The sequence below is a fragment of the Carettochelys insculpta genome, chromosome 9 (assembly GCF_033958435.1).
Source record: "Carettochelys insculpta isolate YL-2023 chromosome 9, ASM3395843v1, whole genome shotgun sequence".
NCBI lineage: Eukaryota > Metazoa > Chordata > Testudines > Carettochelyidae > Carettochelys > Carettochelys insculpta.
In genome coordinates, this window is record NC_134145.1 from 31,741,621 (window position 1) to 31,765,917 (window position 24,297).

General features: G+C 45.9%; 1 protein-coding gene across 8 annotated transcripts in view; it reads right to left on the reverse strand.

Annotated features, from left to right (window-relative positions):
- The window catches only part of KYAT3 (kynurenine aminotransferase 3), a 48,089-nt gene that overhangs the window by 19,094 nt on the left and 4,698 nt on the right, over positions 1 to 24,297 (reverse strand). For 5 of the 8 annotated variants that reach the window (XM_075003503.1, XM_075003499.1, XM_075003502.1 and 2 more), the window contains 4 exons: positions 9,882 to 9,982; positions 4,631 to 4,689; positions 3,068 to 3,212; positions 419 to 568 (listed from right to left, as the gene is read on the reverse strand). In XM_075003503.1, coding sequence (XP_074859604.1) covers positions 419 to 568; positions 3,068 to 3,212; positions 4,631 to 4,689; positions 9,882 to 9,980 — 453 coding nt within the window. In that variant the 5' untranslated portion in view covers positions 9,981 to 9,982. Of the gene's footprint in view, positions 1 to 418; positions 569 to 3,067; positions 3,213 to 4,630; positions 4,690 to 9,881; positions 9,983 to 11,590; positions 11,826 to 11,956; positions 12,099 to 24,297 lie in introns of those variants that run through there. The other 3 variants (XM_075003506.1, XM_075003504.1, XM_075003505.1) reach the window with 3 other exon arrangements.

Consider the following 24,297-nt stretch of genomic DNA (forward strand, 5'->3'; position numbering starts at 1 on the left):
TTTTCCCCCCCTTCACATTGGTACGACATACAAAAAAAAATCTGAATTATGATGTCTGTTCAAACACTGAGAATAAATTGGTACCTTAGGTCATATTTAGATTCTTGATATAAAGTTTATAAAATAGGAATCAGTGAGTGTTAATGGAAACCATGATCTGGAAGCTATGACAAGTATAACAAATAGCAGAAGAGACCTGCATGTTGGTGGGTGGAATGGAGGCATCTAAGAGCCTCCTTACTAAAATATGGCCTAATCACTGCAAATGTTTGGCAGCCTTGTATCTACCTGGCAGGTCTCTTAATTGTTTGGCATAGGTCAAGAAGATAAAACTGCAACATATATATTTAAAAAAATATAAACCATCAAGATAATTATATTTTGGTTACTATAGTAAAATACTTCAGATAGCACTTACTTCATCTCCCTCTTCAATTAATCCCTGGATTGCATTAAAGAGAGATCCATATGCTCCCACTGTTACCAAGATGTCCATGTAAGGGTCAATTTTCCTTCCACAAACCCTCCCATACACCTGTGACAAGGCATTCACCAGCAATGGATGGCCCTGTTCAAAATAAAGACAAACACACTAAGGCGTGTGCACTATATATTAAGTAGCAGGTAATACAGCTAACTGCTCATGCAAAATCTATCTCGATACATGTACATGCGGGCAGACTTACTAACAGTCAGGATGGAGTCAGGGCTGCAGTGCACAGCCTACTGCACCCTCTTCTCCACCAGCTGCAGCAACTCCCTGCCAGTGCTGGAGGGGCCTGGTCCTCTGGCCCTGACAGGGGTCTGTCTGGCCCCGGGGAGAGATGCACTCCTCTGGCCCCAGCAGTGGGGCTGGATTAAGAAATGGGCTTTAAGGGCTGGAGCCCATGAAGCTCTGGTGTTCTGGGCCAGCCTTTCCCGGTGGGAGCCGAGGAAGCAGCTCCAGGTACAGCCTTTCCCTCTCAGAGCTGCATCACTACGAGTGCTGGGAAACTGTCCCAGTGCTGCCCTTGGGTAAAAGCTCTACCCCCACAGCTCCCATTTGCTGGGAATCGTGGCCAATGCGAACTGGGGGGCCAGGTGCCTGCAGATGAGAACAGCACTACACAGAGTCATCTGTTCTCCCACCACCAAAGAGGATCTGCCCCAGTAAATGCCTCACACCCCAGCCCTCTGCCCCAGCCTTCAGCCTCCACTCTCACCCCTCCCATACCCTGTACCTTAGCCCTGAGCTCCCTCCTGCCCCCTAAGTCCCTAGCTCCCACCCAAACCCACATTCCCAAGCCAACCACCTGTTCTGAACCTGCTCCCACACTCCAAACCTCCTGGCCCCAGCTTGGTGGCTCTTCCTGCATCCCAAATGTTCCATCCCCAGCCCTACCCCAGAACCCCAATCTCCCCCACAACCCTGAGCCCTCTCACCCCAGGTCCACCACAGATCATCCATATGCTGAATGAATTTTGTTTTGTGCATCAATGCAGCAGAGATGTGTCATGCATCATCTCCACACTGGTGCACATAACTAAATTCCTAACAAAATTCCCTCTGCACATGACATAAGAAATTAGAGAGAACATTGGCTCTAAGTCTTTGATTTCTTTCGAAGAGATAAAAATAAAAACCCAGGGAGGGGGTGTTTGTTTGAAACAAAGACAAATAAAAGATGAACCTCTACACCAAAATCCTGAAATCAATAGTGGGTTATAAAGAGGTTTGTGTGGGAAGGAGAAGACATTCAATTTCTTGACTCTTACCAGGCAATTCTTTCTACATTGGCTGCTTTTTGAATTACAAAAGGCCAGTTAGCACTACCCTACCCCAGTAGCTCCTCTGGCATGCTAGGTCAGTTATGAGGGAATACCATTGTTTCTTTTCTTGCACTCCTTCATCTGTCTGTATTATGATGGGGGTATACAGGCTCCACACTGGCTGGGAACAGGTTAAAGAGAGTCCATGGGCTCAGTAAGCTCCAACTCATTATACCAGTGAGAGCTGTCAAGGCCATAGGAGGAGATAAAAGAGGAACAGCTTAGCTTAGTATCTATTGCAGGAATTAAGGGGGGCCTAGGGCTACCAGAACTAGACTAAAGGTGACCCTGAATCCAGGCCACAACTGCATTCTTGGGACAATGACTGAAGAAACCAAAGGAAAAAAAAATAAGCATGAAGAATGAACATTGAAAAATTGGGAAACCAAAAGGAGACACCAAGCAGAGAACCCTGAACACACCCACTGCTCCTCAAAGGCCTGTAAGGAGTCTTGTGTATTGCCCAAAGAAATTCTGCCTGGAGGTGACTCTCAGAGAAACTGGAAACTTTCTAAGGCCTTGGACCAACTCACTAGTGGCTAACTGGGAGAAGGTGTGGGTTTCTTGCACTAGCATCTTGAAGGGAGGCCAGCTGGGCCCAGTAGAAAACTAGAAATTATTAGAGATCAAAATCTCCCTAGAGCAGACAAGCCTGGTATGAGGCCATTGCCTTTGCTTTGCTCCCCGTAACTAATTTACTCTCCTTCGGCATCTGAGGACAGGCTGAGGTAAGAAGTACTCTGTGGAGGAAGCAGAAAGTCTGAATAGAAATATCTTAGCTACGTACTGCAGGATCCCTGGACTGGAACACATAGGGGATGGTGGGGCTTGTTCCCCCTAACAACTGTCTGAGGATGGTGGTGTGGAGACCAGGTAGGGAAAATGGTGGCCCTGGATACAAGGGCTAGAAGGGCCAATAAATGTGAAAATGGGCTGAAGACCTGGCATGAGGCTAGTGGACTACTGTTGTACTGGGCTCAGTTTCCTTGGAAGGGGTAGGGCTGTAAGTGACCTGGCCACAGGCTTGGCAGGGTACACGCACTACACTATAAAATACTACAACGAGTGAAGGACTCTGCTGTAAATAAACCTACACAGGGGATGTTGCTCAGCAGCTGGCAAGCTCTGTTACAGCAGCCTACAGCTTGAAGTGGGCAGAAGAGCCAAGATGAAAGGGAACAAAGCTATTCACCTAATTTAAAAGCACATCTTACAGTTTTTCACATGACAAACTTTCCCCAAAGTTCAACATACTCACAAAGCCACGTGTGTACTGGTTCAGCCTGTCAACTGTCGCTGCCTTGGCTAGCTCTTCTTTAACATAAGTAGGAGGGGATATATCTGGAAGGCCTTGGCCAAGATTAACAACTGATGGGTCTGCAGCCATCTTAGTAAATTCAACCCTAGGGAAAAATGGATATTAAATTTTTACCAAGAAAATTATCTTGCTCCTTCGTCACACTTAACTTTAAAGATAAAAACAATAGTCTGAATCCATAGTGGTCAAATTCATAGAAGGTAAATGACCTCCAGCAAAAGAAAGACCACTAGAGGACAGTATGGGTCAACGCAGGTGGTTAAAAGGGCTACTGAAAACCCCAAGTGTGGGCAGAACCATCTGGGGTAGATGGTGTGTTCAGAGCACATCCTCTGAACAGCCTGTATGGCCTGGACTCATAGGGGACCTTGGCGGCAAATAAGAACTGCCCACCCCCAACTTACTTCCTGAAGGAAGGCAGCAGCGAAACAATACCCCAGGGATGAATCCTCCCCCACAACTCAGACTGCTGGTGTGAATCTAGCATAACATGTCTAGCAGACATTTAAACTAGCAAAACACAGAGCAGCAGCCAGTCATTTCATTGAACTCTGCAAACATTCCTAAACATACCAATCTATGAAAAGATTTCTTGTCATACCAGTCTATGGACTGTTTCATATAGTGTGTTGGCTGTTCCAGGAAACTTGCCGAATGCTAACTCCAGAATCTTTAAACTGCAATTTTTTTCTCCTCTTGTGAGTGCCCTTTCCTTCTGCCTTGCCCACCCCATCTAAATGTTATCCAGATAAAAATTGTGATTACAGTATCACAGACACAGCCATCAGTTACAGAGATTGCTGTGACAGGTCTGAGGCAGGGTGGCACTGGCAAGATGGCACTGAATGCATTTAAACAATCTGTCCAACTCCTGAGGTAATTCTACAAATTAATTAAATCTCACTAGCTGTAAATGACATGTCTGATGCTACTTGGAGACCAATTTAAGTGCCTGATAAAAATACAGTAAAATATGATAGGTTAATTTTTACAGTCACAGGTTCAAGATGGTTATATTAAACAGGTGTAAATTAGTTGAGCTAGGTTTTTCAACAAAACTATAAATCGGTAACTCCATGGTGCCACCGTGCCAGAGAATCACAGCTAGTGAAACTAGGGGTGCCGGCAGTGCTGCTACAACCCCTGGCTTGAAATGGTCTCCATCATGTACAGGGTTTATATTTTAGTACAATAGTTCTCAGCATCCCCTCTACACATGCTGTTCTAGGACCTCTCCTGTGAATACCTTAGTTTTACACTGGTTCATCCTGTGCTGCAGAATTCTAACAGTCACAGCTTATGACCTTCTAGTGGCTTAGTTCACATCTTTGTTACCATATCTGGCCCCCTAAATCTACCGTTTAGGCATGCATGTGGATACAGTTCAGCACCCAGGATAACAAACATTCCATATCCCTGTGACGTGGGTAAATGTTCAGTTTGAAAAAGATAACACACTAGTTGTTTTTTAGAATTCTACATATATTTTAATTTGTTACTTACCACATATTGACATCAAGTCCTTCAATTCGTTTTGCATTTTTGTGCTTGAAGGCCATTGTCTACAAGATCAAAATGTATAGACAAAGTTTTGTTAAGAATTACTTCTTATGTTGTTAGACATTTTAATATTGAATGAGAAACTCTCTCCTATGCCCTTTCAAAAATACCATAACTGTAAAATTCAATGACATAATGGAACTGATAATATAAAAGTCTTAATGGATAATAATTTGAGTTCAGTCTAACATGAAAATAAGCAAAATACCCTACAGAAACTTGCTGAAATCAGGGTAGGGATAGAGGTCACGGAAGAATTTAGTGCAACTGTTTTTGCCAGTGACCTACAACAGGGAAAAAATGGTTTGTGCCCTTTTAAATAAATAAACACACACACAAGATCTCAAAGGCTGAGAGAGTTTCCTTTCCTTTCCAATAAGAAAATCTATATTTTCTACCTAATTTTGCTTATAAAAATCTAAGGGTAAATTCAGAACAGGTAGAATTCAGACATCAGAAGTACCATGGAAATGAAACACTCTAGAATACACAGGTTCTTGTACTATGCTCATCTCTGCAATATCTGAGCACTTGCTGGCACTGCACAAAGTACACATCTGTTGTGGTGTTCCCTCACCCTCTTCCACTCCCTCTTCCATGCCCCGGAAGAGAAGTGTGTGCAGCGGAACATTTTTGCTCTGGCTGTGTGTGTGTGTGTGTGTGTGAGAAAAATATAGACACAGGGAGAGAGAGAGAGATGTTCCTCTGTATTTGTTAGAGAAGGCAAGGTCAAAGAAATAGACCTTGCATTTCGACCAGTCTGCAACAGTCATTAAAATTCACGGAAAGTATTTTATTCAAACTACTCAACATTTTTTAAACATTTTTCTCAAGCACTTGGAAGAAAACTTTTTGTTATAAATTCAACACACATACCCTTCAATTAAGGGCAGAGAAATATTCACATAATAGATCTCCAAGAATCCTCCCTATAAACCCAGGACAACCGACCCAACATTTGTGGTATGTTTACAATTTACAAAAAACAACAACAAACACCATAAGAGGAAAAAAAAGCAGGAAAAACTCACCTGGCCTTCATATAATTTAACAAAAGATAAAAGCACAAACTCATTTTCCCTCTCTTTACAGTACAGACAGTAACTCAATTATATAACTCAATGGCTATGTTGAAATCATGCCCCGTAATGTGTGGAAGCAAAATTCAGTGATCCAAAATTGGCGTAGTCCAAATTGGTGCACAAAATATTGAGTGGATGATCTATTCCACTCATCACTCTCTTTCCATAAGAAACTTTGGGCTCTCGGGCTGCCGCTGTCTCCAGCAACCTACAGCCTTCTTTATCCTGATCCTCCTGACAACTCTAGGACAAAGAGAGGGAACAAGAACATCACCACCTCCAGTAACTTCCTCCCACCCCTTCACTCCAACCCCAACATGTTTTCTCCTTCCATACTTTATATCTTTTCTTTCTCATAGCTCTCCCCTTCTAATGAGGACCTGGCTCAACCAGCCAACACTGCATAATTTGCAACACTGCACTGAGCCTGTGACCAGAGATGCAGCTAAAAGCAATGCCCCAAACCAGGGGTCTGCAACCAAAATAGCGAGAAGAGCCATTTTTTCAAATTCAGTTACAAAATCAATCCTTCCAGAGCCGCAATGCATGTGAATATGAGACAGCCCTCAATCAATAACGTCAAAACAGAGTTTTTGTCACCCCTATTTTATGAACAGAGCACACAATGTTGTACCAGTACAAAGTTAAGTTACCCCCAGCCCCACTCTTTACCCACTTCAACCCCCTCCCCCTAACTCCAAGTTTAACCCCTCAGCCCCAAACCCACACCCCCATCCCCAGCATTTAATTGCTTCAGACAATGAGCTCCAGGCACTGCTGCTACTTTTCCACAGCTACCACCTGACCCCCTGCTGCTTCCCCACCTGGCACCTCCTCAGCATGGCTCTGCCCCTCCCACCAGCTCTCCTGCAGGCTGACTTCCCCCACGTGCAGCACACGGGTGGCCCCCTACCCTGCCAGCTTCACCCCTGCCACAGCTGACTGCTCAGAGGCTCCAGAGGCTGCGCCACTTTAACCGTGGGCTTTGTTTAAACGGTGACAGCCTCCAGAGCCGCAAGTGGAGTCAGCAGCAGCAGTGCTCGGAGCCACTAACAACTCCTTAAAGAGCCCCACATGGCTTCAGAACCACAGGTTGACGACTCCTGCCCTAAGCACTCCAGTGCTGGTAGGTGGTTTGAGCAATCCCAGAATGGCTGGGAAGACTTTACACTTTGCCTGCTTTTTCCAGCAATGAGGTTGTAAATGAAAGGCAACACCAGAGACAGAAGATGCATTTTCTTTCCTATTCTTCTCCAGCCTCCCTCTCTGTACTTAGTTCCCATCATCCCCTTTGTGTTTATCTTCTTTTTTCCTCTTGGGAAATGGGATTGAACTTTACCAGCAGTTCCAGCCCACTTCAACTAACTTCTTCTCTTTCCCTCCCAAAACGACAATTACTTGAAGTTTTGATACCCACTGAGAGACTGTAAAAAAAAAAAAAAAAATTCTTCGATAAACAGAAAGGGAACAAGGGATGTTATAAAACAAAAACTTATTCAGTACTTTACCTTTCAAATGCTATAACTGTTTTTCATTCTTCTTCTGTATCTTTAATAGAGCCTTAGAAAGATTTTTAATGGTGTTAGTGCTATGGTACTATACTAGGCCACTGAGGTCTTTGTATGCCAAAGCCTAAACCTTGTTTAAAAGTGTGCAATCTTGGATGATAACTGGGTTATATTCAGACCTGTGGCTCATTTATTCCACCTAATTTAATATCAATTAGGCGCCAATCCTGCAAACATACACATGCTTAACATTATTAGCATGAGTACCACCCACTAGTTTTGATATGCTTGTTGGTGCTAATACAGTTGAGCACATGTTGCAAGTGTTCTCAGGATAGGGGGCCTATGATATCAAATCAAGTCTTTCACTACAATTTTAATTTATAATTGGAGATACACATCTCCTAGAACTGGAAGGGACCTCAGGAGGTCATCTAGTCCCATCCCCTACCTTCTTGTCAGGCCTCCTCAGGGATTGAGCTCACAACCTGGGTTTAGTAGGCCAATGCTCAAGCCACTGAGCTGTCCCTCCTCCCTTAGGGCAAGATTTAATCTCAGACACATGGCAAGAATTTCAATGAAGTTCAGCATACTACAGGTCCCATTTATCTCAACAAGACATCAAATCTGTTCTGGAGGACTTGGCAAGTGAATATGCGACTCTTGCCAAGAGACATATCCAAATTGCAATTAAGAGGTAGTTTGGGTTAAATACAGGTTTAGTATATTACACTTGCATATGGGGGTATCTAAAAGAGTATTCAAACTTTGCACTGATGAGCACAATGCAAACTGAGATTAGTGTTAGGCTAGAATACCCTCCAACCCCACCATAATATGCGTGTTTCACATATGCACGCTTAGCAGTTTTCACCTGGTAGGCTCCTTTTTTTTCCCTAAACTATGAAAAACTGAGAAATCTAGCCCTGAATCTCTTGCATTAGTAATCAGCATCTGTGTTGTCCTCATTGTGTTGACTAACTCTTAAAATCACTTCAATTAGCTAACTATAACAGGCAGATAAATAGCAGGCCTGTTATGACAGAATTAGAGCAAGCTTGCAAGGTAATAAATATTTCTCTCCTGGCTGAAATCTTACCAGAACAAAGAGAAGTCTTTAACCATTACAGTCTTCATACCACAGAACATGTTATGTTCCAATGGCAATAGCCAGAGCTTTCTCCCTCTGTGTACTTAGATCTTCCTTTGGATTCTGTGATTATACAATGGAATTGCTGACCTTTTATTCACTAGCAAGGACCTCAAACTCAGTTTGGGTTCTAGTTCTGCTTACTTCAACTCTTAAAAGACCAGGCAGTTAACTGATATTACTAAAATGAGGTATGACTAAGAACAGAGCTTACTGAAGCAGTGTTTCTTCTTCTCCCGAGAAGAGTGTCCAGCTGCTAATAACAATGCAGAGGATTTCTTTATTTTATATTAGACTCCACTCTTTCAGTTACATCACTGCTTCTACCACTCTTCAAGCTAGGGAACGGAAGTGATTTAAGGTGAAATGCCAACAGAACCATAAATCTCACTAAGACAATCAGTGTCAAGCAACACAAGGCATTCCACCTTCAAGGCCTAAATCTGTGACCTCCAAGCACTTTCAGCCCATTTGAAGTGGTTACTTTAGGAAGGAGATGAATGTAAGGGGGACATGAAAGAGAAGATGCTCCTGTTTACCTTTTCTTATAATAGATGGACAAGGAAACATCCTGTGAAAGGCAGTAAGTTTAATACTGATAAAATAAAATACTTCTATACAATACACAATTCGCCTGTGGAATGCCGTACCATGAATGATTATGGAAGCCAAACTCAGCAGGATTTAAAAAAAAAAGGATTAGACATTCTGGGCGTGCATATGGGACTGGGTTGGTGGGAAAATACTGACCATAACCTGGTTGGTAGATGCTGGGGCTTTGGAAGGATATGGCCATTCAGGCAGAAGGGTACATGCTCAAAAACAGAAATTCAGAAGACTAGGGAGCCTCTACAGTGAAAATTTAGAGACCAACTGAATTAAATTACCAACAAGATTAGGAAACAGCAGTGAATTACAGAGGTCTAATTAGGTATCTAAGTCTCTTTATGCAACTGGGCCAGAGAAACTGAGTTACCCACACAAAATCTATGTCAAAGGATGGAAATTGAACGCATCACCTGTGTCCCAGGTTAGCCCTAGCCATATGATCATCCTAACCCCACTGGGTCCAATAATACTGCCCTTAAAGAATTAAACAAAACATAAAGCGAGAACCAACTGGGATGATGGTACTAGTGTGCTTTACCATTTGATTGGTTTGAACAATAGTTTATTTCAGTTTTGATATTAAATGTCTTGGGATTAAGGCAACAAGAAATGAAGAAAACATAAGTGCAGGTAACATAATGCTTTGCAGACTTTCTCACAGAACACGGATGAATCTTAAACTGCCTGGCACATATTTCATTTTTGTTATCAGTTCAGTGAACTAAACTAAGCAGATATCCAACACAATATGCACTTATTAGTGGCATCACAAAATGCATGCATCTCTGAAACAAATACTGTATGACACAGATGTGGCAGAATCTATGAATTGATGGAATACGTACTGCTGAGGTCGAAAATCTGTAGAACTGTACAGGATGACGTGTCCTCAGTAGTTGTGCACTAATGTCAGAGCAGCAGAGGCTTCGCAGAGCAAAAAACATGCCTGCAAAATAATTCATAAAATTTTTAAAAAAAGCACCTTTAACAAACACATACAAATGTACAAATGAAAGACAGAAATGTCTATTTCCTATATGAAGTAAAGCAATTTTAGAGCCTGGGATTTTTCTTTTTTTCCCTTACTCTTCTGGGATATAATAAAAGGGTTGAAGGGAGAGTGATCTGTGGTCAATTTGGCAGGTCTTCACTAAACCCATTAAATTGACTGACAGAGGGTGGATCTCAGATTACCGATCTAGGCTGGAGTGTAGATATAGCCCTAGGATAGGTTTATACATCAAGCACTGCAACAGCAGCACTGTGACTACAATGTTGTGACACTAGCTTACAGGCTTACTAGAGTGAGGAAAGGGGTTAGTCCATTGATGAGTAAGACCACCCTGCAAGAGAGGGCTTGCAGCAGCAGAGCTGCACCAAGGAGCACATAAGTGAAAGAACAATTTGCATAGCAGGGGTTCTGAGAGCTGTATGAACCAAACTGTAAACTCTGGATACAATGGCAACCATGTCCAGTCAGAGGGTACCTCAGCAATCCCAGCACACTGAATTCCAGCACTTATGCCTGTGTAGCTGCTGTATGCTGACAGGCCAACATAATAAAACTTTCTCCATAAGTGGCAATAGTTATGTCACTGGAAGCTCTCCTGTCAACACAGCACTGTGCATACATACCACTGCTTATGTTGATGGAACTTATGTCATTGGGGGAGAGGAAGTTCACACCCAAAATGCATAAGTTTACGCAACATAAGAGGCTGAGTACACAAGGCCTAAATCCACCCCAGTCGCCGGAACAACAGAAGAATTCCTCCACAGACTTAGCTGCATTTGTAGCAGGGGTCAGGTTGTTCACTATGTTACAAGGTGTGTGAAATTTTATACAGAACCACCTGCAAAGTAGTTAGATCAACCTCACTGGAGGCATGGTTACCATATTCAAAATGTTAAACTTTCAAGAAAGAGTCCTTTGAGATGGAGTGTATCTGCATCCGTATCTACCAACTCACGTTGTATTAGGGTACTATAGCAGGGTTTCCCAAACTTTACATAGTTGGGACCTGGTTCTTTTCAGTACCTTTTTTTGTAGCCCAAAAATATAAACATATAAAAAATGAACAGTTTTTCACTGTTTATTATTTTTTCACAATAATAATAGTACATAGTGATTATCTGTATATTTTCTAAGGACCAGCATTTTTTCCCCCAAGGACTGGTACTGGGCCCCGCACCACACTTGTATATATAGCACATTATAGATATTAAAAAAAAAAAAAAAAAAAAAGCTCAGTCAAGTAGCACTTTAAAGACTAACAAAATAATGTATTAGGTAGTGAGCTTTCGTGGGACAGACACACTTCTTCAGACCACAGCCAGACCAGAACGGACTATGGTCTGAAAAATTGGGTCTGTCCCACGAAAGCTCACCATCTAATAAATTATTTTGTTAGTTTTCAAAGTGCTACTTGACTACTTTTTTTGTTTTGATCGTACATAGACTAGCACGGCTTTCCCTCTGTTACTACGGACAGAGTATAGCATACATAGCACACTCATACAAGGTGAGCTGGTAGATACTGAACCAGATACACACCCTCTCAGCGCTGTCCTCTTTCTTGAGCGTTTGCATGTGGTTTAACCCTCTTGTAGGCCCGGCCTGAGGGAGCCACAACTCAAAGCCTCCGTTTCCATGTTGTTATGATTCCGGCCAACCGTCAGCCCCTCCCTACACCACGGGTGATTTACTGTATTCAGAGTTGTTTGTGGCCAGCGGGATTTGGCGCTGGCCATAGAGACAGAAACAAAGCCTGGCTGCAGCTTGGCGTCCGCCTCCCCCTCTCTCAGTCTAGGCAGTGGGAAAATGTCCCCCAAACCGGGGGGGGGGGGGCTCTGCGGATCTGCACCCCGGCCGCGAGTTCCCTGACTCTCTTCCTCCCCAGGGGCTCAGGCCCCGGCCTACCACTGGCGCCTGCTCTCCCTGCGGCGCCCGGGACGGCTGGGCGACAGGCAAAGGCCGGGGCCTGAGCCGGTGCGACAGCGCGATCTCCCTACCTCGGGGCCGGCACAGCCAGCCCGAGCAGGGGATCCGCACGGCTGCTCCGCTTCGCCCGGCGCTCCCCCGGTGAGGGGCGGGGACAGGGAGAGGAGCGAGGCCGGGGCCTCCTTCCCCAGGTTCCGGCTCAGAGCCCCTCCCTAGGCCCTTCCGCCGCTCGTCACGCCGCACAGCCCCTCAGGGCCAGCCCCTGCGGAGAGATGCGTCGCAGCGGTCTTCCTTCTCCCACTCCACCGGGCACCCCGTCCCAGAGCAAAAAGGGCCAGTCATGCCCCCGGGGAACCTCACTCGTCTCCCCTACAACAGCTGTCACCCCCCCACAGCAACGGGACAGGGCTTGATCCCTCTCCCCCAGGGGCCCTCCTAGGTTATTACAGGGGTCTCACTAGCTGTCTGCCTTCACCCCAAACCCCACTTCACTTCCATAACGTAGAAACTCCGTTTATCATAATGGTAAATAGGATTAAAAATGTTTTTAATTTAGACTGGGGCTTGCACCCAGAGGCTTGGTGTGGGAAAAGGACGGGTCACCTAGTACAATTTGAGAATCATTTTGCTCTCCCGCACTGTGGAACAATCAGGCAGGGTATGTGGCTGGGGTTGCCACCTGTCCAGATTTCCCAGGATCAGCTTGTGTGTGTGAGATGTACTTTATATTAATGTTCATGAAGCATTACTTAAAAATACAAAATGGCAAATGACATGCACCTTGTGTGTGGCACCAAATACTACACAGGTCACAGGACAGCCAACTGATTTATGCAATCAGGCAAAACTGCAAGACCAGTGTGACAAGGTAAGGCTGGGAGGGGGTGAGAACAAGAGGGAAAAGCAGAGCTGGCAAACAAGCAGTGTGAGCAGCTGAGGAGGAAGTTGCCCTGGGCCAATTGGGATGAGCTGGTCCCACTTAAGCCTGCTTTTAAAAAAACCCTTTGCCCAGTAGGACAGAGCAAAGTGAAGTGAGTGCTCAACTGCAAGGGGCTAATGCTCTTGTCCAGGAGGCTCTGAGATTTGGTGTAAGGCCAAGTGGACTGACCACACAGGAGGAGCCAATCCAGGAGAGAGAACGTGCTGCCACTACCTGGAGGAGGTATGGAGAAGGGGAGGAATTGTCTTGGAAAGTGGCCAGGGAAGAGTTGTGGTGCTCATAACAAGGGGAGCCCTCCCCCCACCACTAGCAGCCACAGTAGGTCTCTGGGCTGGAACCTGGAATGAGTGGGTGGGGCCTGGGTTCCCCCTAGACCACCATCTCCTTCCCTCTTCCCCCCACCATCTCAAGAAGGGCCATGGTATTCTGGCTGTGGAGTTAATGGACTATACACAGGCCTGGAGCCTAGGAGCAAGGCTCTCCTCGCCATATGTGGTGTCAGCCGTGGGATTGGAGTGCTGCTGTGAGGCCCTGCAACAGACTCACCTAGAGGAATTCAAAGAAAAAGAGATGGAGGAAATGGTGAAAGCCCTCATACAAGACATTGCAGTGCAGCAGGAGGCTACCTGGGCATATGCAGCTACCCAGCACAAGGCCCTGTGGCTACAGCGAGAAACTAACCAGCTGCTCATGAGCCAGGCACCCCAGGACTGAGCCACCCTCCTAGAGGTCATAATGCAGCTGAAAGCCCTGACTGCCCAGGTGCATGGCCTAGATGGGACTCAACCCCTGTGGGTTAGCAACTACCTCCAGAAAATGACAGGGGAAGATGACATAGAAGCATACCTTTTGGCCTTTGAGAGGATGGCTGGCCCTGAGACCAATGGGCCAGCATCCTGGCCCCATTCCTCTGTGGGGAGGCTGTGAAGGCCTACTTTGACCTACCTGAGGGGGTGACTGCAGATTATGGCCAGCTGAAGGCTGAGATCCTGGCCCAGACTGGAGTGACAACAGCCATCGGAGCCCAGAGGTTCCACAAATGGAAGTACTGGGAAGCAAAAGCGCCAAGTGCCCAGCTATTTGCTTTAATCCACCTGGCTTGAAGATGGCTACAGCCCAAGACTCATGGCCTGGAGAAGATCCTGGAGACCACTGTGTTAGACTAGCACATGAGGGGCTAGTGCCAGACCTTGGGGGATGGGTCTGCCAGAATGACCCGTCCTCGTATGATGAAATGGTGGCTCTTGTAGAGAGGCCGTCAACAACCTGAGCTCTCACATGACCCCTTGTGGAGAAAGCCTAGCAGGGCAAGCAGTCCCCCTCCTACTCCATGGGCCTGGTCATTAGAGCCCGGAGGTAGGGTTGGGGGAAGGAGAATGGGGGGAGGGGGGCAGAGAAGGAGGATCTAGCAGTGAGCTGGGATGCCCTGCTCCCAAACCTAATGTTTGCCATCCAGGAGGTTCCCCAGGCCTCCCCAGGGTTTTCTCCATTTGCACTATTGTATGGGCGGAACACCACCCCCCGCCCCCAGGCATCCCAGACCTCATCAAAGAGACCTGGGAGGAGCAGCCAAACCATGGGCACAATATCATTCAGCATGTGCTCCAGATGAAGGACCAGATCGCCAAGGTTATGCCCTTTGTCTGGGAGCACCTAGAACAGGCCCAAGCAGCCCAGCAGGTATACTATAACCAACAGGCAACCGTCCGGAAGCTCAGTGTGAGGGATCAGGTGATGGTATTGGCTCCAACGGCTGAGAGCAAACTCCTAGCACCGTGGTGGGGCCCCTACAAGGTAGCTGAGGCCATATGTGAAGTAAACTACAAGGTACAATAACCAGATCACTGGAAGACTGAGCAGATCTATCATACTGACTTACTAAAACCTGGTGGGACCAGGAAGGGCAGCTGGCTGCCCTGAGCATGTTGATGCCAGAGGAAGACCAGGAGAGGCAGGTGGGAATCTTCCCCAGAGCTAACCATAAATCAACAGAGGGAGGTCCTTGACATGTTGAAACAACACTCAGATGTGTTTTCAGCAAACCCTGGATGAACCACAGAGGTGGAACACCACATGGTCACCAACCCAAGGGTGAGAGTGCATGAGACCTTACAGCATCCTCTGCACCTCCCTTTGGAAGTCTGTAACTGGATGTTATTGAGGAGTCGCATAGCCAGTGGTCCAGCCCAATCATCTTAATGCCTAAGCCAGATGGCAGCCTCCAGTTTTGTAACTATTTCAGAAAACTAAATGAAGTGTCCAAATTTGACGCATATCCCATGCCCTGTATTGATGAACTGGTAGATCAGTTGGGGAAGGCCTGCTTCTTATCTACCCTTGACCTGACCAAGGGATACTGGTAGACTTCCCCTGGCCCAGGAAGCCAGGGAAAAGACAGCCTTTTCCACCCTGGAAGGCATATACCAGTACACTGTACCCCCGTTTGGGTTACATGGAGCCCCTGCAACATTCCAACAGTTAATGGATAAGTTGTTGCAACCACATTGTGCCTATGCAGTAGCTTAACTCAATGACATTGTTATCCATAGCCTGGACTGGGACACCCACCTGAAGAAGGTAGAGACAGTGTTAAACACCGTGAGGGAAGCTGGTCTCATGGCAAACCTGACAAAACTTGCTACAGGGTTAATGGAAGAAAGATATTTGGGGTATATTGTGGGTCAGGGCATAGTGAAACCCCAACTAAAGGTAGAGGCAATACAAAAGTGGCCTCAACTGCTCCCAAAGAAACAAGTCTGGGCACTCCTGGGACTCATGGGCTACTATCAGAGGTTCATTCCCAACTTTGCATGTAGAGCATGCCCCCAACAGACCACACGAGAGCCCGTGGCTTTTACACGGTGAACTGGACCCCAGTGGTGGAGGAGGTATTTTTGGATTTCAAGACAGCCCTGTGTAGTAACCGAGTCCTTATTGTCCCAGATTTTGAGAAGGAATTCTTATTACAGACTAATGCCTCTGATGTGGGCTTGGGAGCCGTGCTGTCCCAAATGGTGGGGGAAGAAGAACACCCCATCCTATATCTGAGCCGCAAGTTCCTTCCCAGAGAGCAAAATTATGTCATTATTGAAAAAGAGTGTCTTGCGGTGGAAAGCTTAAAATACTACCTCCTCCAACAGAAGTTTACCCTTGTCACAGACCATGTGCCCCTACAGTGGATGCACAGAAACAAAGATAGGAATGCAAGAATAACCTGGTGGTTCCTGTCCTTGCAGCCGTTCCACTTTAGAGTGCAGCACAGGGCCGGGGCCCAGCATGGGAATGCCGATGGCCTGTCCTGAGTACACTGTATGCCAGCCCAGGTAGCCCAACCCCCTGGAGTTGAGCTGGGGAGGGGGATGTGTGACAAGGTAAGGCTGGGAGGGGGTGAGAACAAGACGGAAAAGCAGGGCTGGCAAACAGTGTGAGCAGCTCGGGAGGAAGCTGCCCTGGGCCAATCGGAACCAGTTGGTCCCACTTGAGCCTGCTTTTAAAAGAACCCTTTGCCCAGTAGGACAGGGTGAGAGGAGAGCAACAAAAGGCTTTTTTCTAGAAGTGCCAGAGGAGGAGAAGAGTGCTCAGCTGCAAGGGGCTAAGGCCCCTGCCCAGAAGACCCCGAGATTCGGTGTAAGCCAAGCAGACTGACCACACAGGAGGAGCCAGTCCAGGAGGGAGAACATTCTACCACTGCCACTACCTGGGGGAGGCCTCATCTGGGGAAGTGGCCCAGAGAAGAGCTGTGGTGCTCATAATGAGGTGAGCCTTCCCCCACCACTATTAGCCACTGAGGGTCCCTGGGCTGGAACCTGGAATGAGTGGGTGGGGCCCAGGTTCCCCCCAAACCACTATTCCCCCCCCACCCCCCCAACCATGTCAAGAAGGGCAACAGTATTCTGGCTGTGGGGTTAGTGGACTAAACAGAGGCCTGGAGCCCAGGAGCAAGGCTAGCCTTGCCACATCAGACAAAGTAGTCAAACAATATTGCACAGACATACTGTGTTCTGGTGGAAGGAGTCACAATAATAAAGACAGACATAAATAGGCAAATAAAAAAAGGAGCACCATAGATAATGTAGGTTGGATGGGGAATTATGCATCAGAAGGATAGGAGAAGCCATTTTCTGATGGCTTTATTTTATCTTTTATGGGAATGATGTGGAGCTACTTGGCAGCCTATAATCTCAGTAACAACCATGGAAAAGATTACGAAATCATTTGTTCTCCAGCTTGATAAAGTTGTATGATAAATGTATTACATGGATATTGCCAGTACATTCATGGGGTTGGGGGGGAGTTGGCTGAAAAGAATCAGTGTGCCAGAAACTAATCAGAAGAAACCTGCCTAGATATGGCTAGAATTATGTATTGTAATTGTAGCCATGTTGGTCCCAGGATATTAGAGGCAAGGTGGCTGAGGTAATAGCTTTTATTGGATCAATTTCTCTCTCAGCAGCAGATATTGGTCCAATAAAAGATAAAGTAAACTAATATCCACCATTCCATCATCCAGAACTCTCAAATAACTGGCATTTTAACCATAAGGATATTTTAGTTACATTATCCAGAAGAACAGTATAGTGAAAGTAAGTACAAATAAATGTTAAGCTTACAGTGTACAATTCTACTGTTGTTGGGAACTAAAGTACTCTGCATGCGTTTGTCTGTTAATATCTAATCTTGTTTTTCTTTAGTGTTATGCATTGCTAGGTACACCTCTATTATCCATAATATCAGCAACCTCCTGGTCCCAGGGCTGCCAGATATGAAAGAGTTTACCAGAGCTAGAAGTAGACTGACAGAGGCAGGATACATGCAGCTAAGAGGAAGCCACATGGCGGGGGATGGGGGGAAGGGAGGAGAAAGATCTGCAAAGAGAGAAACATTTTATTTAGCTTTTTTCATTCACACTGAACAATAATACTTCTAGGTATCTAACATTTCTAAAACAGAGCTGTCACAGGAGGTACTCTTCGAAGTAATCTCTCAGAATGTCCACCAGAGGGTAGTAGATGATAAACTTTTACTTTCCATCTGCTAAACATTACAGGGGAAAGCTCTAAATTGTGTGTCAGCAACCTTGAACTCCACATGTGCTGGTGATTACTCCTAAAAGTTTCCAGTGGTCCTACTTACAACAGCATCATTAATAAATGAGATGGAGAGCTTTTACTGTATATCATTTAGGCTCACCATTACTACGATCTGGTTTGCTACAGGCTTATGTCAGAATTTTCAAAGTGGAGACCAGGCTTGTGTATGAAAGTCAGAGTAGAACTTGCACAATATTCACATACACATTTGCCACTATTCAAAAAAAAATTGTGCAGCTCTGTTAGCAGGTGGCTAGTTAGGTACCTAACAGCTGTTTGCAGACATGCTTTCTTGATTCACACAAGTAGCCCTGGTAAATACATGTGGATTTAATGGATCTGATATGCACAGATCTCCCCCTTCCTGAAAGGTGAATGAAAGTCAGTGGCCGTGTCTACACGTGCCCCAAACTTCGAAATGGCCATGCAAATGGCCATTTCGAAGTTTACTAATGAAGCACTGAAATGCATATTCAGCGCTTCATTAGCATGCAGGCTGCTGAGGTGCTTTGAAATTGACGCGCCTTGCCGCTGCGTGGAGCGTCCAGACGGGGCTCCTTTTCGAAAGGACCCCGCCTACTTCAAAGTCCCCTTATTCCCATGAGCTCACGTGTAGACATAGCCAGTGAGTCCTGGTACAATGCACAGGTAATAGACTGGCCAGTTGGGGCAGGGCTCTGGATGTTGCTGGCACCCTGTGCTGCATGACCACAGCACATCCAGGCTCCAGTACTGCTACTCAAACAGTTGGGCAGCTGTGATTTCCCCAGCTGCCACAAGTGCATGGGCAGTATGGTCCCCCTACAGCCCCATGCCATGATTCTGTGTCCTGCATCCCTCATTCCTAGCTGGAGATCCACTGCAGGGGCTCCAGCCCCATGCTCTGGCAGGGCCCCTCCCCAGAGGCTCTGGCCCCAGCCTTGTGCTCCAGGGGGTGCTCTAGCCCCCTTCCACGCTGCAGATGGGCCAGGGGGGCTCCAGCTGTGGCCCCAGCCCCTACCCCACAGATGCAGGTCCAGCTCTAGAACTGTCTGCAGGGCAGGGCTGAGCTCCCTCCTTCTGTACCAAGGTAAATCAGCACATGGGCCACTCCTGGCATGTGTGTGTGGGGTTGCCCACCCCAAATGAGATTTTTAGAAGGCTTCCAGACAGATTAATGGTCTTGATGTAGTGACTTTACACAGATCTACTAGCACAAAGAGGACTTGCATCTGAAAAATCCAGGCAGTGTGTAGCCAGACAAACCGCCCCCTTCTCCTCTCACTGTTAACTACTTCAAAGCACAGATGTGCTGAGTCGTTGAAATCATAGGAAGCACAGAAGAACAGACAAAGGGGACAAGCAGGCTGTTCCTGGAGCCGGGGGCCTCGGGCTACCCTTGAACAGTACTGATAGTGATACGCCCACATAACGTTCCAGGAGAGGAATCCTACGCCCATGTGAAGAGAATGTTCTGTCTTAATTATTCGGCTAACATTCAGCTATCTTCACCGAACAAATGCAAATTAATTTAGTAACCCCCTTTTGAGACTGGCGTCACTGAGAGATACCAGCACAACTGGTGCTAAGGAAGATGTGTATGTGACCCAAGGGGTATAAAATAGGGCCTAGCAGCAGACATGAGCTGAGCTCCAACTGCCTGAGCTGCTGGTCAGAACAGGCCTTTGCCTCCCGAGGTAAGGGGACGCCCTCTTCGTACTCTTCTTCCCGAGGGACTGAGTGACAGACGCTGGCAACGCTGGAGTCAGATGATGCAGGGGTGAGAATTATACCTACTTTGTATTATTTTGCGTGCCTTTAATAGGTTTAAGTGTCGTTGTTGTAACTAAACTTAAGCTTAGTTACAATCTAAATTACCTGTAAGTTTACATCTCTTACATGTTAAACTTTTCACTGTAATAAATCATAGTAACCACTATGCTAAGTCTGACCCCTCCAGTGATTGCATCAAACCATACACAACCAAAGAACCCTAGGCAGACCCTTAGGGTCGGTGGTGCTAGTGTGCTGGAAACTGGGTGTTGTTTGTCCACCTGCCAAGGAGCAAACTCCTGGGGCATCTGTCAGCCACCCTCGCTGCCTGCTGCAAAGGAACTGTCTGTCCTAGCACTTAAAGACTCACATGTAAAAGGGACTCCTTCTGGCACTAAGTACTACCCTGATCAGCCACCCTTTCTGTGTCAGCTAATACAGTGATGAGTATATACTCCCCTACACAACTCCCCCTCCTGCCCAGGCCTCCTCCCCTGCTTTGCCCTCACTCCACACCTTCTTTCAAGCCCCACCTCTTCTGTCCCCTCCTGCCCCCATTTCACACCTTGCCCAAAGCCTTCTCCTCCAGAAGACACAAAGCAGAGGATTACTGGCGGTAGGGCCTAGCTTGGTGCTGCAGCAGGTGTCCAGCATCCTCCGTACCATGGTAGGGGGAAGCAGAGTGCCCCAGCCCCAGGCTGCTCTGCTCCCTATAAATGGCATGGCTCTGCAGCAGATTCAGCTGCTGGAGGACAATAGTTAACTGATTATGCCCATAGGCAGTGGGTGATTCCGTGGCTTGGAGAGACAGTCCACTCAGTCTCACCTCTTCTGCCCAAGGACCTGTCCCTTCCATGCCCCTCAAGGCAATACGTTTTAGTTTTGTTAGTCTGAGGGGGATTTTTACTTAACATTCATGCTGCTTTTACAGTCTCATTCTACCACTGTTCTAAACTTTTTGTGGCTTCTCCACCAAGGCTAAGTCTAGATTAAAGCAATTTGTTGACAGAAGTTTTTGTCAGAAGATATCTTCTGACAAAAACTTCTGTCAACAGACTGTGGCCAAATTGCCAAGTGGCTCGCAAGAGCCATCCACTGTGTCGACAGAGGGGCTGGACTGCCTCGCTGCTCTCGTGACAAAACATCCAACTGTAAGCACAGCAGAGAGGGCTGCCCAGTGTCCCAGACGCCCTGTGTGTTTAGAGTGGATCCCCAGGAACCTCCAGACTGCTTTCTGTCAACAGAGGCAACAAGAAGTCCTGGGGCACCTGATAGACTAACGGATATTTTGAAGCATAAGCTTTCATGGAGAAAGACCTGCTTCGTCAGCTGCTTATGCTTCAAAATATGTTAGTCTATCAGGTGCCCCAGGACTACTTTTTTTTTTTTTTTGAGATACCTGAGTACCCCTCTGATACTTGTCAACAGAGGTATTATGCCTCGTGGGGAGAGGGATAAGACTACTGACATAAGTGTTGCATTCTCTCAATTTACTGGCAACAGAATGCCTGGGTAACCTGGGCACACCCCAGGTTTTGTCAACAAAACCCTCTAGTGTAGACATAGCCCACATTCTTCACAGATTTACATTTTGTAGCAGTTCGTGGAACAAATTAGGGTTTCCCCCCCACCACCACTTAGCTAAACTACAAATCATTACAGTTGGCAGAACCAGTGAATTATTTTCTGACAAAGTCTGACATGGAGATAAATATTTTAAAGTAATAAGAATTTTCATTTTGCCATTCCAGCAACCCACAGTCAGCAAAAGGCAGGCCCCTTGTATCTATGGAACACTTTTTAGTGATGAGTTACCACACCACAAAATGGAATTTAGTTTTTGTGATTTCTTTTGCTATCACATACCAAAGTCTGACAGCACTATAAGTAGCATAAAAGGAATGTTGCTCTCTACAGAGGGTGACAGCAGAAATTAGTGATGGGTATAAGGGTATCATGTTTGGCAGATCAGAGAATCATAGTTTGGAATAGACTTCAGGAGGTCATCAAGTCCAAACCCCTGCTCAGAACAGGACCAATGACAACTAAATTATCCCAGTCAGAACTTTAAGCTAGGACTTAAAAATCTCTAGGGATGGAGATGCCACCACCTCTCTAGGCAACATATTCCAGTGTTTCACCACCCTACTGATAAATAGTTTTTCCTACTCTCCAACCTAGACTTCTCCCACTGTAACTTGAGACAACTGCCCCTTGTGCTGTCACCTGTCAGCACTGAAAACAGCCTCTCTACATCCTCTTTGTAATCCCTCTTCAGGTAGTAGAAGGCTGCTTATCAAATCCCTGATCACTCTTCTCTTCTGTAGACTAAATAAGCCTAAATCCCTCTAGCTCTTCGTGTAAGTGATGTGTTCCAGCCCCCTATCATTTTTGTTGCCCTCCGCTGGACTATCTCCAATTTGTCCACATCCTTTTTGTAGATCAGATAAATGAAAACTAGAACTAATGTGAAAGTAAGTAGCAGCTCAGATTTATCTACATAGATTTATCTACATCTTCCTCCTCTTAGCTTTCTTGATGTCCTTTATGGTCTCAGCCCACATGGCTAAGTGGGCCCCAATATTTTAATAGGGTCAGTTAGATGGGGAAGATCCTATACTCTAATAGTTGGATCTCCAAGCACAAAAGGAAAATGATAAGGAAAAGAGAAACTGAACATTAGTTTTATGTTTCATGCAATGTATCTTCCACAACATAATAAAATATTCACTCTCTTGCGCTGTAATCAATAAAGATTGCTATATTACTCCCATAAAACTGATTACTTATGATACATCTAATTAGAAATGCATTAACTATGCTAGTGATTAAGAACCCATACGTTTGAAGAATATTTGTAAAATGGAGAGCTACAGATATTCTGAAATTAATAATGCCACTTCCCCAAGACTGATATAATATCAATGGACATTCAGTGAAACAAATGGATGAAAAATAGATGCTTTTCAATGCATGGTTTTAGACAAATCTAATCAGGGAAAGACTGCCAACAATTACTACCGACATGAATAAAAAGGAAAGAGAGAACTGCTAAAATAGTAACTAAAACTGTTACCTACTACCTATCATGCTGATAGATCAAGATCCAATTCTGACAGCAGAGAACTCCAAAAGAGCACTGCTTCTAGATCACCAAAGCTGTGTCTATACTAACCCCCTTTTTTGAAGGGGGGCATGGTAATCAGACTGAGCAGAGAATACTAACAAAGTGCTGCAATGAATATGCAGCACCTCATTAGGCTAATTCTCCCTGTGGCAACTTCAAAGTGTCAAACTTCCAAGTGCCGGCACACCGTGTACCCACAGGCACTTTGAAGTGCCTTTACTCCCCTACTGCCTAACTGTAGTTTTATGAGAAAAGAAATGACAAAACGCTGAAAGAACACCCCCGCCCGACACACACACGTAAGGCCTTCTCGCTCTCTCACCAACCACACCCCACCCCCTGTTCCAACCATCGTGGGTATATCCCTGTGCTCTCCTTGACCCATAAGCCACATATGCCCTACCATGTCTCTACGTGCATACACGCCTGATACAGCTGGCGTCCCTGTGTCTTATAACCCCCATACCCAGGCTGCAGAGAGAGAGAGAGTGTGTGTGTGTGTCCATCCCATCCCCCAACCCCATGGCCTCTTACACCTCCTGTGTGTGTGTGTCCCGTCCCACCCATTCCACGTCTTGCTATATGTGTCTGTGTCCCAATCCCCTGCCCTGACCCCCCTCCCTGAGCCCCCTGCCTTGATTCCTTCACTCCCCATACCCTCAGCCCTCTGCCCTTAATCCTGAAGTCCCCCAGCTCCAGCCCCTGCCTGATTCTTGCATCTCCCACATCCACTTTGCACCACCTAAATCCCCTGCCTTGAGTCCCCCCACATACACACTGTAATCCTGTGCCCTGAGGCCTCCCCCCTTCCACAGCACACTTAAATGTCTTACAGGTACTGTACTGTCACACATACACCCCAAACCCTTACCCTGACCACCCACCCCAGGGGGCTGTAGTATGACAGTACATGTAAGAAACTTAAGCTTCTTCCACACCTGCAAAATATTAGGCACAACTAAAACTATGCAAACTTATTTAACTGATTGTTAATACACTGAAAAGGTGGAGTGAAATAATTAACATTAGCTAAATAGTAATGCTCAAAAGGTGAGCAGTGAGAGGAGAAGGGGACCTAAAGTAATGCCACCCCCAGAACAGAAAGTTGTGCCCCTGCTTGGGGAATTTTATTAATGTCATTTTAGTCAGTAAATGATTTTCAGTCAGTGAGAGAGTGAGATTTCAAGGGGCAGTTTCTTAAAAAAAATCAGTCCTCTTCCTATTCAAAAATAAATACAAACCACAGAATATGAAAAATTAAAAATAAGAATCTAAAACATTATACCAAACTATAAGTTATAGAGACAGATAAGTCCAGATTTTTATTACTAAAATATCCTACAGTCTAATACTGGACACTGTTCTTTCTAAATCTGGGTTCAGCCTCTAGCTGGATATGAGTTTATAACCT